Below are 15,735 nucleotides of genomic sequence, written 5' to 3' on the forward strand. Positions count from 1 at the left end.
TCTTGGTAAATATTTCACGAATAATATTATACATTTATAAATATCCTAAGATATTAGATGCATTGAGATTTCATCTTAAGTTGGTATATCTTTGAGAACACATTGCAAATAACGGTGACACTTAGGTTAGGTTCAAAGTGAGTGGCTCTATTCGACCCTCCACGCAACCCGCAAGGGTTCATTGTGGCTAACACCTATTCACACTCGACCAAATGAACCGGGTTCTCAACAGAGCCGATTAGTTTGTATGGTGTATGGTCCCCAGCGGGGCAGGCACAAAGTGGGTGCTCTGAGGTTTCATCATTTTCCAAATAGAGGCGACACACACTGTCTTCCGACAGTCCGAGTTTCTGCATATGATGATTCAAATGACAATGACCTGTAAGAAGGCTTGTTAGATATCGTAGTTCATCCCTACTATAATCTAACAACTGTTTCGTATCAAGCTTCGAAAGGTGAATAAACGCCTTGAAGTGAGCCAATCCTGGAAGATTCTGCCAGAATCTTCTTGCCATCAAGGTGTTCAATCTTTGTTTGGCAAAGCCTAAAGAGATGCTAAATGACAGGTTCTGGTCCGATGGTACTGGTGTGGTACTGATGGCCAGACAAGCCTGTCTCTGTAAGACAGAGAGCTTCGCCTGGGCCGTTTTCTGTAAAGCCTATGGCCACTAGGCAATTGCACCATAAGTGATCATTGGTCTGAAAATCATCACATAAATCCAATGGATATTCGTTTGGGACTCAAACCCCAAGTTTTATCACAAATCCTTCGACATGTCTATAGGGACATTCTGGCTTTGAGTAAAACTCTTTCCAAGTGAGCGTTCCAGGTGAGTTTTTCCAAATAGAATGACCTCATCATTGAGGGAAAGTGGCGTTAGATCGTCCAATTGTTTCCTCCTGGTGAAGGGGATTATCACAGTTTTGCTGGGGTTGACAGACATCTGATCCCTCAGGCACCAACTATGAACAACGTACATCGTGCTTTAGAGGATATTACAAGCTACCCTTCCTGGCGTGGACCTTGTCAAGATGACAAGGTCATCTGCATAAGCTTGCAGATCTTTTTTTTTTCTGTCGAAGGCATCAAGCAGATGACCACAGAAGGGGAGATAGTACCCCCTCTTGAGGGCAGCATCTGGTGACCCTAAACCTAATGGCCTCGCCTTGAAGAGTCGTTGTTGCAGTTATGTTTACCAGCATGATTTAGATCCAGCCAGTTATGGTCGATTATATACCTTTCCTAGGCAGAGATAATTGATCCTACAGATTTAGGCAGTACATTGGCAAATATCGAGAAATAAAGCGACCGCAATCTTATTAACGGTTACTACAAATTTGGATTACTAAGGCCATTCTCTCCTCAAGAAAAGTGTAGACAAGAGAATACCTTCTCTCGTCGAGAAAATCAGTATTCTTGTCAAGACGAGAAAGTATTTTTTCCTGTTTTGTCTCTACAAATAGTAACACTAATTGCCGGGCCTAACCAGGAAACCCTTTTTTGAAAGCAATATCTTGAAAATATCCGTGATTTTCAAGATATTGCCTACACACTCACGCATTGAACCATCTTTCAAAAGTGTTCGAAACGTCGAAAAAGTGATACTTATTTACAGCAATTACTTTCTCAATACGACTAATGAAGTTATTTCCTCATTTAATTCTGATCAAATAACGAAAATTCGAAATGCTTGTTGGTTATTAACTCGCTTTCCGCTTTCGAATGATTTGCAGGTTTTATAATACTTGAGAAATAAGTTGTGTAAATCAGTTAACTCCAATTTTCCACTTTCTCACGACATGTCAGGCTGGTCCAACAATTACAATCATAAAGAGTCAATTTTGTCGTAACAATGTTACAAATCTCCCTCGGAACACGAAATTGAATTCCTCATCACATACGAACGGAATCGTACGCCCTTATTAGACACCCGAGGGGGGTATCCTAGGAGGGCGCCCCCCACCCGGAGCCGGCTTCGACAATATCGTCCTCCGCGGGGATTCTTATTGACATTTGAAAAGGTGCCGAAGTGAAAAATCAAAAAGGGGCCATATTTGTGTTTATGATGCCCCCTGAGGCGATTCAAGTTTGGCCACGTTTTTGTTGCGATGTTTCATTCATTTCAGCATATGTCCGATTTAGGTACGGGAATAATAAGCTTTACTATAGATCTTTCAATCTCGAGTTTGACGTTAATAGTGTTTGCTTTTTTTATGTTCATCAGGTATTCTAGCTTCTACCTATTGAGAAATATATACAGACTGCGATTCTTCTACAAGGCATCGTGAGCTAGAGCTACAGCAATAGTACCTTTTATAAGAGCATAGGCTTTCACAGCCGAAGTCATAATTACGAGAAAACAAAATCCGTAACCCAGATTTTGTTTTCTCTAATGATAATGCTTTCGTTATTGACTATTCCTGAACAATAACGCCGGTTATTCGAGTTACCAGTTCGTGTTACGAATTTATGTGAGAATTCGAATATACATTTGTCTTGCATTTCTGCCCAGATGATTACCGTCAAAAACACAGCAGTGGCCTTGCAGGTTTTCGTAGTACAAACTCACTATTTTAATCCTCTCTTTTGAAGTTTATTAACCATAAATAACCAAATGATAACTGGAATTCAAACAGGTCAAAAATAAACTTTTATTATCAAAGTAATCTGGCAGTCACTCACTATTTTAGAATAATTTCAACATAAGCAGCAGTATTTCGATGATGAAATTTAAGACCACATTGTATTCTAAACAAGACACTCCCATCATGAGTTTTTCATCAATATCATCCAACGGTGCTAAATTTGAATACTTCAAATAGTGAAGTTTTGTCCACAGGTTGATCTCCTAGTTTGGAATTGGATGAAAACTAAAACAAGTATTTAATTTTTTCCTGACATTGTTTATCTATGTCAAAGGTGTTATGATATTCGCAAGGTAAAACATCATTTTTGGGAAAGAAAGTTTTTGGCTTTCTACTACTCCATCAGATGGAGTAGTAGAAAGCCAAAAACTTTCTTTCCCAAAAATTAATCACTCCTAAAAATATATCCCTTTCAAATCGAGTAAAACATCATCTTTTGTGAAAAATTCAAGTCATTTCGTTGAACTACTAGGAGAAATCGAAGTCAAAGAGCAGGATCAACTGATCAATTTCGACGTGGAAAGCCTCTACACCAACGTTCCTGTCGAAAAAGCACTTCAAATCATACAGAAGAAGCTATCCGAAGATGGGGACCTAAAAGATAGAACAAACTTACCGATACAAGTAATCATGAAATTACTAGGATGCTGCTACTTCCAACTGAAGGACGAGATGAGAACTGCCAATGGGATCGTCACTTTCACCAGTTATATCCAATATATATGGAGTGGTTTGAAACTCTGGCCATTGAAGAAGCCCCGAGTCTGGTTGAGATACGTAGATGACACCTTCCTAATATGGAACCATGGGAATGCAGAACTAGACACTTTCCTGAAGCACATCAACAACGTAAATCCTTCCATCACTTTCACAATGGAGAAGGAAGTCCACAACGATTTGCTATTCTTAGACGTATTGGTGAAGAGGACCGACACTAAATGGGAAACATCTGTATATCGAAAACCCACTCACACAGGACAGTATCTGAACCAGAAATCCAACCACCATCAATCGACTAAGAGAAATCATCAAGACTCTACTAGACCCTGCTTTCGGGCTCTGTAATACAGAGGAAGGTATCGAAAAGGAACTAGGCATCATCAAAAATGACCTTCAACGAAATGGTTACTCCAGAGTGATGGTAGAACAAGCTTTAGCTAGAAGACAGCAAGAGCTCCACAAGGAAGAGAAGCCGCCACAACCAGTACTTGTACTTCTCTACATCAGAGGATTATCGGAAAAGATAAGAAGAATTGGGAACAATATCCGTAGCAGCCTCACGAAAACCAGGCCACCAAACACGGACTGCGATTTCAAGAATTGCATTTACCTGATACCCTGCGAGTGCGGAGAATCATACATCGATGAAACTAAGAGGCTATTGGAAGTTCGCATTGCTGAGCACAAGAAACACAGCGAGGAGAAACCAGTAAATCCGGAATAGCATAACATGTTTGGACTCATCAACATAATATCAAGTGGGCTCAAGCTGAAATAATCCACAAAGATTAACACTGGTTTAGAAGAAAATTCAAAGAAGTCGCGTATATGTTGTCCAACAACGCATTTAGTCAAGCTAGCGTAGAGATGCGTAACATATGGAAACCTCTAATCAAGCGAAAAACGACCAACTCCCACCAAACGGTCATCTCCCGCTAAAACCAATGAAGCGGAAAGAGGGAAGAGGGGATAGGTGAAAGCACTCGAATGACCTATAAATAGTCGGATCTCGGAAAAATAAGTCCAGTTATCACCCGAAGACGATTGTGGATACTAACAATCGAAACGTCGTGACATAACTTGGTTTGGAATCTTCTGATTTTTTTATTTTACATTTTTTTAATAATAGTTTTTTAATTTTCAGCTTTTATCAATATTTTTCATTTCTTTGTGATTACAATTTTTTGTTTAATAAAATTGTTATTTTCGGTTAATCTTTTTTAATTTTTTTCAGGGATTTCGAATCAATTTATATTAAATTAGACAATGGAAGTCCGAACTGATAAAATACGTGTTATGCGGGGTTAGGATACACAATTGAAAGATCTTTCGTGTTAGGAATCACACGTTAAAAGGTAAGACCTCGATAGTCCTTAGCTCGCACAAATTTCTCAACTTCTGAGAGTTGTCGTTCGTATGGGGCTGACCAGCTGATTAACGAAAAAACAGAGATTAAACAGATTTTTAAACAGGTGTCACTTGAGTATTATTTCGTTTTACAAAGGATTGATTTTCACGAAAAAAAATGTGTCCCTTGGAAACTGAATTCGACGAACTTATTTATAACCATCTTGTGACGCCTGATGATGTTAACTTGGTAAATTCCAATTCTACTTATCAATTCAAAACTCGCCTTTCAATATTTGCAAAACTTGACTGGAACATTTAGTTCGTTACTACTACGTTGCTGATTATTTATGGATTTTTTCCTATCAAGCGATGAAATGATTGAAGGCTAAGCCGCTAAACCAGAGTTTTACAGCAATAAAACATTTCTTCTGAACAGCGATAAAATTGAGAGGGTTGAAACTGTCAGTCATGAAATAAACATCTAGATTGTCAATTAAGTTCAATTTAATTTGATTCTTATATAAATTCATTCAGCTTAAAATATTTCAGAAAATACTACTACCCGGTGTAAATTTTTGTTCAGATAAATGTCCCATTTTTCAAACTTTATTATTTTTAAGCAATACCAACTGAGCAACCAGCAATGGATAAAATCACTCGTCTTGCAGGGACTCGTCGTTTCTTCATGCTGATATTGCTGAACATATTTAAAAAACGGAAATTTTTCAATAAAATCTTGAGGTCTTGTGATATCATTACTTTCGATGAAAATAAAATTAAAACAGCATAATAAATAAAAAAAACAAACTGAAGTCACATAAATTTATTACATTTATATATTTACATATTGCAATTGGGTACATTATTTACATAATAAAAAATAAACGTAAAAAACGTACAAATTATATACAATTCAAACTCATAATATACAAAAACAAATTACGCGAATGATGTTTTCAAGTTGTTATGGATGAAGTTATTTTTTAATTTATGCCAACACAACATTCAACTTTTACGTGTCTGGATGATCAATGACAATTCTAATTTTGGTTATTTCAAAAATATATCAATTAAGACGTCTTCCGACTATTTTCTACCTTTTCTATAATTCACATATATTTCGAAATAATTTCACTAAATGAAATGGTTGAAGCAAGTATTAACGGAAACGTTATAAAACTGAGCTACATACAGAATGTATAACATCAATCTTCCATTAGAAAGATGTGGTGATATATATATATATATATATATATATATATATATATATATATATATATATATATATATATATATATATATATATAGGATTGCATAGATCAATAGTTGTGTCAAAAATAAACATTGAATTGATTTATTCAGTCTTAGTGCAAAGTTAGTTGGAGAGTATTTGTCAAAAATATTTTGAAAATATACAATTTTCATTATCGGATGATAATTTGTCGAACTCTTTTTTTTATTACCAGGTTGAATAATAATTTCTACCTCATGTAGATGGATTAAAAAAAATCAATGTGCATATTGGTAGATAATTCAAAAAATCTAAATGCATTGATCTCTAAAACTCCATTACTCCTTCAACTTAATATTTACTGGAAGTTCGATGTAACACACACTGTATACGAGTATATGTGAACGGGAATATATTTTAGATTGGAATAACTTCAAAACAATTGTGTAGGATCTAATAGAAAATCAGACACAAACACACAATTTTTAAAATGATTAGAACGAAATCGTTCAAGTAAACTGAATAATTTTTCTCTGCCTGATTATAAATCCATTCCACACATTTTCAATTACTTTCAATCCGCGTCAGTCAGTTCTCCTACACAAACTTCAATAACGAACAACAAAAACAACTAAAACAACTTCATGAACTGCCTCTGGTGCATCCCCCCACGTACCTCTAGATCTTGTTCGGGCCTCTCCTGTCTGTACCCCCTCTGCTTATCCTCGTATTCTCTGAGCCTTTGGTTGTATCTCTCTATTTGTTCTCTCAACAGGGCGTCTTCCTGAGCCGCTCTCTCTTCGCTAAACTCCAGGCAACCGACGCCGTCGAGACGCTCGACGTCTATCCAACCGCGCCATCGGACGCAGACGCCGTTCATTATGAAATTGGATTTGATGTGGACCTGCAACAAGGAGTAGTAATTATAGTACGTCCACGTGTCGGTGTTGAGGGGTAGTAAAATAGGCGCCAGGCATAGAAAACAATCTTGAAATTTCATCGTTCATGAGCCAAATAATATTATACAGCAGGATCTTTATGTAGGATCAATTTGTACACATGAAATAAATGGCCAAAGCAGTGAAAACCAAACTACACCTAACCTTTTATTAAATAATTACTTTTATTTTTGGAACTAAAAAGTTGAATCTATCATAATTTTTGGTCATGGTTTCATAAAATTTGTCAGCAATTTAGTAATTATTCTGTAAGTACATTATATTACCTCCCATATGTGGTGGTTCCAATATACCAGATGCGGATCATTGACAGATCCATTCTCATTTTGAGGTTAAAATTTATAATTATTATATAAAACTAATTTACTATGAAATGCGAAATATATATAGTTTATTAGATGTATAGGGTCTTTCAAGAGAGACTTCCGAACTTCAACAATTGATAACGGCCATCTTGTTGAACCTAAATCTGTCAAATTAGTTGTCATTTATTCAGTCTGGTCAAGGAACTGAAGGTAAACGACCATAGACAACGACGTGTAATTAGCAAGTTACCCTAATTTTCATCCAAAAATCATAATCAGCGATGAAGTCCATTTCTGGATGAAAACGTACACGTGAACAAACAAAATTGTCGAATTTGGGACGATATCAATCCACATGAGATCCAAGAGAGTCCAATACATCCCGAAAAAGTCACTCTTTGATGTGGATTTTGGGCTAGCAGCGTAATCAATCTATATTTCTTTGAGAACGACGTTGGCCACATTTGATATTCTGCACGAGCGATTGATCACCCCACGTGGAGTTGATGTGATATGACCAACGGTATCAATGACATATATCTGTTTACACTTAATTAGAATAAGATTGTTCCAAGAGAATTTCAGTTCACGAAATATCAGCAAAGGAATTCACAGTATATTCATGATAAATTAACAGTATCTTTTGTTTCTTTCAAATTTTTTCTTGAGATCCTTCTGATATCCCTATTTCTTACAAATTTATGTTATCTCCCCACTTTTTATGACAAACATAACAACTTTGTTGTCTGTGCACTATAATCTGTATAATCATCCACTATACAACGAAATGCATAATGGAAGATACTACTGATATTCTACAATATAAAACACTGATATCACACAAAGTGTATCTGCTGACCAGGTCCTTGACATCTAGAAGACGCACTAGCACCGGTTATACAGCTTTCTACATTCATCCATCAAAATTTTTTCCGTGTCAAGACTGGCCCGTATGCGGTAGAATCTTTTTGGTTGTAGAAAACCAGCCAACAGATAAAAATACAAACAATTTTTGAATCCAATGACCTACAGACCTTTTCTCCCATTTTAATTTCATCCGACTGAATTTCCTGTATCTTAGTGAAACTGAAATATCTGCGAATCTTGAAATCTGTGAATAAAGAATGTTTGTTCGATGCCCAGAACTGTACCAAATGAAAAACCGAATAAGATACTATTTTTGGGCTTCAATACTTGATTTTGATACTGAACTTTTTTTTACCGAACTACATAGTGAACACCTGTGATTTATACATGCGAAACATACAAAATGTAGAAACCATAAAATAGACTAGTTCAAAAGATTCTCCTTGCAGTTCACAATTCTAAATTCTAATAAAGACAATAAGTGGCTTCTGTAAGTATGTATGGAGTATATGTATGTAGGATGTTGTGATATTATCCAAGAAAGCAGTTGCTTTCTGCCAGTCTTATTGCGAATCCAACTGTGTAGGAGACATTTTCTTAGAGAAACTTTTGAATCGTTATGGAGTTTGTTAATACGAGTACATTTGGACTGTATGTAAATATAGCCACTGGTATTTCGAATGTTACGGTATCCCATATGTAACGAACCTTTTTGTTCCTATTGTCCCCCCGTGTATTTACCCCGCTACTGTTGTGTGTCGGCTATTTGTTAAATAAATGTTGAGTAATAGAACTCGGTACCGATTCCTACATCTAACAAATCAATCTTTCCCAAGATGTATATCCCCGCCCCTTTAATCTATCTCAAGGTCATATCTGGAATTACTTTCCATATCCGACTCCGTCATTTTTCAGATTCAACGTTCGTAATATTATTTTACTAGAGCACAATAATGTTGCCTCGTTTTATCTACGACTAAAGAAGATAAAAAATGATTTTTCTTAGCAAAACAGAGTGTTACATCATGAAAATACTTGCAATAATAGCAGAACGATAAAATACTTTTTTTAGCCAATTTTTGCAAAGTTGGTACAAAACACTTACTCTGAACCCTTTTAATTAGAACAAGAGATTTAATTTACTTTGGAATAAAATGACCAATATTGATTGTCAGAAACTCCTCCTCTGTGAATCAAACACAGAACCAAAAAAATATTTATTCACGTATATTTAGGGACCATCTTGATTCAAAAAAAAATTTTTTGACAAAACCAACCAATTAATCAACAATTCAAGAATATCTAATCAAAAAATCAAATTCTCTTGACTGTTACGCGTTAATTTAAGAAATTCGATTTTTCGGTAACAAAAAGTAATGTAAAGTAAACTAATTATGTGTGCAAAACGTTTACAAGACAAAAGAGATTTGATAAATTTGTGTGTCCTCGTAAATTTTTAAAGTCTGTATACATACATAATTGAGATGTATGACTTGGCCAGTTTGGAACAGACTGTATAAACTGAAAACTGATGTGAAACTTAGAAAATTTATGGGAAGTAACAACTATCAGACACGTTTTTTGGTAGATACTAATCAATATTTCAAATAAATCTTACAAAGTAGAACATTAGACAGGAAATTGAAATAAGAAAGTCTGTTACTGCATCTGCATGAAATACATCGAATTCGTTCTTGCTAAATATCAAAGAAATCCATTATACTAATTTTGTAATTTTCAACATGAATGAAGAACAAAAACCAAATCGATTTCGTTTCGTTTCCAATATTATCTTGATGTTCCGCGTCAGTAAAATCTCATTTCTTTTTTATAAACCATTGTTTTCTGACTAGCGATGCGTACAAAGTGAATATAATATAACTTGTTGACTGCCGACAACAATTCAAAGACATTTTGACACGTATATTTCACGTTCCTCCTTCCCAGAATATTGTAAACAACTTTATTTGTTGCAGAACAGTTTCTCTTGAATTGTGTCGACAATGACAATGAAAAATCGGTCAATTGGCCTTTTTTGCTAGACTTTGAACCTTTTCTTTTGTAAGGATCTCGGACAGGTAGCAGTGACTCGAATATTTTTGAAGTTTACCATAAATCAGAGTAAATCTGGTTTAGTTTCTTCTACAACATTATTAACGATAATGATTTCTGTAGAAAATATTATTTGTTTTCTTCTTCAAAAAAACTGAATAAAGTTTGCCCTGAATTATCAAATATGTATTTCCTTACAAGTTCACAATTATAATGTATGTTCTAATCTAAGCCGTTGCTTCGCTATATTATGCTGAAGCACAAGTTATAATTATGGATTTGTAGAGAATTGACTACTTGATAATCTAGGACTTTCATTGAGATTTAGCGCTGCAAATATTACGAAATTGGTACCATCAAAAAAAGTCCCAGTAGGTATAAGATGTTGTCGTTCAAATACTCAATGTTTTCAACAACAATGCAAGTATACTTTTTCAATGGAATATTTTAATAAATTCAATATTGTTGTTAAAATTTTCGAAATGTCAAGTACTGATACGACTGAAGAAACTGCTAATGTGTGTCCCTACACTCCACCAAAAAAATGTTTCAATACCCAGCCGCATATTTAAAAAAAAATCGGTCGTTCCTTAGTGCGACTCTGTACAAGTAGCCTTGTCTGGGAAAAATCGTGCACTATGCAATATTCCCGAAATATCTACACAGAAAGGTAACATTCAGAACCGACATTCACAATCTGAATATTAAAAGGAAAAATGCAATGAATGTTCCAATGCACAAAAAATTATTTTTAATTCAAGTTTCACTTATCAAATCGCGACCAGTTGTGGATATAAAAAAATTTCACAAAGCAGGATCTATTACTCCATCAGTTTCAGACTAATTTTTATTGTTGAATGTTTAATAATTATGTTTTCTTATTCATTTCGAAATTAGTACTTTACATTTAAACCTTTATTTTATGTTTTTATTATCTAGGTTATTTGTAGTTACACCTAATGAAGGATATTCAAATATGATACAAATATTAAGTTGATACAAGTACAGTAAAATAATACAACCAGTTGCCGGGAACCTTCAACCGCTATTGGAATGAGATTCTCATCTAACGCGATCAGTGCTGTAGTATCGAAGGATTCGACGGTACCACGGGGATCGGATTAGTTATAATATACGGCCGGAAATGTGTTTAGTTTATTCGGAGTTGTTATTGTTGTTTTTACTTTTTGTAGTTGGTTATAAGTAGCTTACCACAAAATCTTCTATAATATCCTTAAATTTCTTTTTTATATGAGCGCACGCCTATGGTAAAAGAACGAAATTGAATCCGCACTTCGTTTCGAGGTCACCGAGAACTTTGTGAATTTATGAATGAAAGTAGTAGGAGTGGACTTACTGGTTGATTTTTACTATGATATAAGTATGTAGTTGAATATATATCTATCCATGAGATATATTTAGTTTGATCTTACGTTGTACTTTTATTGAGGTAGTGTACGTCACGTCTTTCGTTTGCCACTATGTAACTATTATCAGGAAAATGGACTCTTTTTTATTTCTTCATGACAGACAATAAATAATTTATTATTATCATTGATATTTTTATCCATTTTATTAAAGTCGGGTACATATGGGACTTCTCTCGTACCAAACTGATCGTAATTTCAAATAGTTTTGATGCGTCTCAACCAGTTTGTTTGCGTCTCAGGAAAACAATTACCCAAGTGTATGATTCATCGTCAGACGAAATCGCGCATCGGCATAATCATTAATGGGTTTTCGAACACGTTGATCAAGCGCCGGCGAAGGTGACCCAGAGAAGGAACTTTTCAATGTCAAGATAGTTTGTTCTATGAATAGTAATCGAGTCGAAGGAATTCCCAGGTATTTTCGGATTACTCGGAAAAACTGTGATTATTTCAAATAAAGACCGGTTAACAAAGTGGTGGCGTCATTCGTTCGCTGGAAAAACGCACGTTGGGAAAATTGTTAGCGAAGGAAGTTGTTAGATCTTCGCAGATATGTACCTGCACTGAATGCTAAGTGGAACTAAGGATTCACTCAAATATCAAAAGAAGAATGAATCATTTTATTTATACATTTAGAATAGTAAAAGTTCAAATTTTTCCATGTGATCATTATTGATCCAGTTTATCAAAAAAAAACTTTTTGCCTTCATACTTTTCCTTCAACAAACACTCAAGTGCATAAAAGACGGCCATCTTGAATTGCCAACAAACTTTGATCCTAAATGTTTTTACTTTATCCTCAATTTTGATATTTTTTCAATAAATAAATTCCATTTCTACTCTCACTTCAGTTTTATGTTTTTCGGTGTTGAGTGTTTCAGTGTTTAAATTGTCCTTCATGGTAAATTGTTGGATTCGAAATTCAACTAAAGGATTATTTTCTGACCCTAATATCCTCCTGTATAATATAGTTACCTATTCGAGCTCTCGTGTAGACAATAGGGCCCTATTAAATAATCACCAATATAACCCTAATTAGCGAAAGTTCATCCGCAAAGAATTTCGCAAGGAAGTATAGCCTCGGCACGTTGGATATGGTAGGCGTATAATAACAGGTTACGAAAAATTTTCCAAAGGAAAATATTTAGAAAATTCATATTTTTCACGATTTTTTGTTTACTTGATCCAGGAGCAAACCGCTATACCGCTTCAATATCTAGTGATTATACAATACGTTGTATTCCTTTTAGAAGATTGTCTTCTTCAAAACTTCTCTTTTCGCACAACTTCCTATGAATATACTTCCTATGAATATACTTCCTATGAACACTCAAAATACATATCATCCCATTTGGTTATGGTAGTAATGAATTGGGAATATTTTTAGGAGATATCAGTTCTTGGTAAAGTTTTTCGGCTTCGAGAAGTACAAAACTAAAAAGTTTTTTCAAATTATTATAAATTCCAATAAAATGAAGCAAGTTGGTGGACCAAGTATTCCAAATGTCTACATCTTCGTCTTCAAATAAACTAATTTTCAGCGTGTTTTCACATTGTTCGATAAACCTATTTGAGTCAAGAGTTGTTCGAATAAATAATTTGTCTATTTGAGTTTTTTATCTACTTTTTGACCAAACACTGCGAACTCTTTTTAGCTAACCATTATTTAATTTTTGTATACTAGCGTCCTATATCTCACCCTTTATTCAGTTTTGACAAGTAGCCTATTGGTCAGATCCGGATTACATGCCAGTATTTATATATCTCCGCCTCACTCAATTCATACCTAAAAATAATTTTGCATAATAAAGGTGAAAGGCCTTACACTACGAATCTGGCCTGCCCATCAGGACCTGATAGCCAACGGCTAGCCCTTGTGTCCTTTGAACGCAATTCATTGAGGTCCCTTTTGTACAAAGGGGCAGTTTTTATCGTCTAGAAAGCTAGTTTATGAGAGAAAAAATTAAAAGGGTTGAAAAAGTGAATATAGGGTTGAATTCAAGTCATGCCACGGTCCATTTGTTCTTTTTGATTTAGAGGACAAAATTAATTTAAAACAAAGTCTGTGCGGCAGATGGTATCTCTAATGATATTTTAATTGGGTTATGTTTCGATTTGAGTGGCCTTGAATATAATAGTTTTTTAGGGAGGTCATCAAACATCGTATAAAGTGTGTTTTCCGAGTTACTCGGAAATTTCTATAAGGGCGTGGATTATCTAATAACAAAAATCACATACGAAGCTCTGGAAAAACTATCTTAAAATGATGGATTCAAATGAAGAAACTACTTTGGCAAAATAATCAACCAATCAGGAAATCACTGGCAAATTAAAGACACATTCAACAACAATACAAAAACATCTATGAAGAAATCATTAGCTGACAACTCGTGCAGATTTTGTTGGAGAAGCCATCATTAATAATTGAGTCAATTACTTCAAATCTATATTTTGGTTTTAGCTGAATTCATCGTCAGAAGTCTGCAACACAATAACTTGTCATTATACTTTTTACAATACGTCACATTAAGTCAAACATCATAAAATTCATACAAATAATGACAATGGTGCCTCCAGGTTAGTACAATATTTTTAATCAAAACGACAAGCTACAAAAATATAAAATATAGAAAATAATGAAATAGCATTGAATTAAGTTAATTTTATGAAACATGCCTTTGTGAAAAAGTAATGTTAATTACTTGTAACTCAATTATGTAATTATTCTGATAGTGATAATGACACGGTAAGCACAATCAATACAGTGAAGCTCAGAAAATGTATTGGAAGTAACAGTAGTTTGTACAGTAACAGTATTTTGTACAGCACAGTAAAGCTTAGACCATGTATCAGAAGTAAAAGTAGTTTGTAACGGTGGTAGGGGAATGTATGCGTGGCGTTGTGGTGCTTATTTCTGGCGAGGATGGTGTTTACGTTAGTGTTTCTTCTTTCCTATTGGAACTATCCGTGTGTTTATGGATTTTTTTATCTACGCACTAACCAATTTGATCGATTATGATATCCCTTAGCTGGTGCTAACTCTACTAAGCACATATTCCACTAGTGCTGACCTATCTGTTTGTCCCAATCTGAAATTAGTACCCATGGACCTCTTTGTGGTTTCTCTGTATACTTCACCTCAGGATTATAGTATGCGATATACCTCTGCAGGGGAGAGTGACCGATCACAGAGAATCTCTCATCTTCCTTGTTGGTTTGAAAATTGTTTTTATGTTGTGTTCACCCAGAATATTTCTTGTTTGGTATGTTATTTTGGAAATGAAAGAGAAGTAGGCTCTTCCAGTCGTTGTTTTTTTATCCAAGTTCCGGCATAAGGAAGCTCTTGGTCTCAAGGCCATATCATTCTCAGATATCTTATAGCCATTCAATTGAAAGGCCTATTTGAGTTGACTCAGTTCTTCATCCAGCTATTCTGGTTTTTAAACCTGCAGGCACATTCTGCAAGCATCTTAATAAGTCCTGTTCTTGACTGGGATGATGATTGGAAATGAATATTTTCGATGAAAGTACCTCCAAAGAAGCTGGCCACTCGAGTTAGCGAGACGTTTTGAAAAATATTCACATTAATACCGGCCCTCAAACCCAACAAAATATACTGATGTAATATAAACTGGAACAGAAAGCCTCAAATCAATTATACATTTTTTCAAGAAGTCATTTAAAAAACTGAATCAGGGGATAGTTTTTTGAAATATGTATAGTTAGCCCAGGCAGACATTCCAACGTCTCTCCAAGCAGACTTTTTGCTTGATTTCTGCCACTCTTCGCATACGAAAATATCAAGTGTTAATCACTGGAACACCCTGTATAGAAATGATATGTGACAGTATTTGCAATAACATGCACACACAAAGTGGAAATTTTCTGAGGTGCCATTTGATAATAAAAAAGTTAGGTATGGTTTCTTGCAATCTGCAATGTTTATAACGATTTCAAAGGTAATCTCAAAAAGGCCACTCCATTATTTTTCAATGCCACCTCTGTATCATTTTTCTAGCTCAACAAATAGATATTGTCTGTTAACTGAATTCTGGGACACCCTGCATACTAACGATCTGTTTTCGAAACGGTTCATCCTATTAATTCTTTTCTGAAATCGAGAGGTCCCATGTCGGAAGGTAATTTGCAGAAAATAGCAATTATACGAGGTTGTC

The 15,735-nt window shown here is 34.9% G+C and overlaps 1 protein-coding gene across 1 annotated transcript in view; it reads right to left on the reverse strand.

Moving 5' to 3' along the window:
• Window positions 1–6,010: 6,010 nt before the first annotated feature.
• The window catches only part of LOC111505759 (core-binding factor subunit big brother), a 49,662-nt gene continuing 39,937 nt past the window's right edge, over window positions 6,011–15,735 (reverse strand). The window contains exon 3 of the mRNA XM_023160623.2: window positions 6,011–6,851. Within this exon, the coding sequence (XP_023016391.2) occupies window positions 6,579–6,851 (273 nt within the window). The 3' untranslated portion in view covers window positions 6,011–6,578. The remainder of the gene's footprint in view (window positions 6,852–15,735) is intronic.

Source organism: Leptinotarsa decemlineata, unplaced genomic scaffold (assembly GCF_025532065.1).
Source record: "Leptinotarsa decemlineata unplaced genomic scaffold, Ldec_3_MD MMD2_tig00000008_RagTag_RagTag, whole genome shotgun sequence".
NCBI lineage: Eukaryota > Metazoa > Arthropoda > Insecta > Coleoptera > Chrysomelidae > Leptinotarsa > Leptinotarsa decemlineata.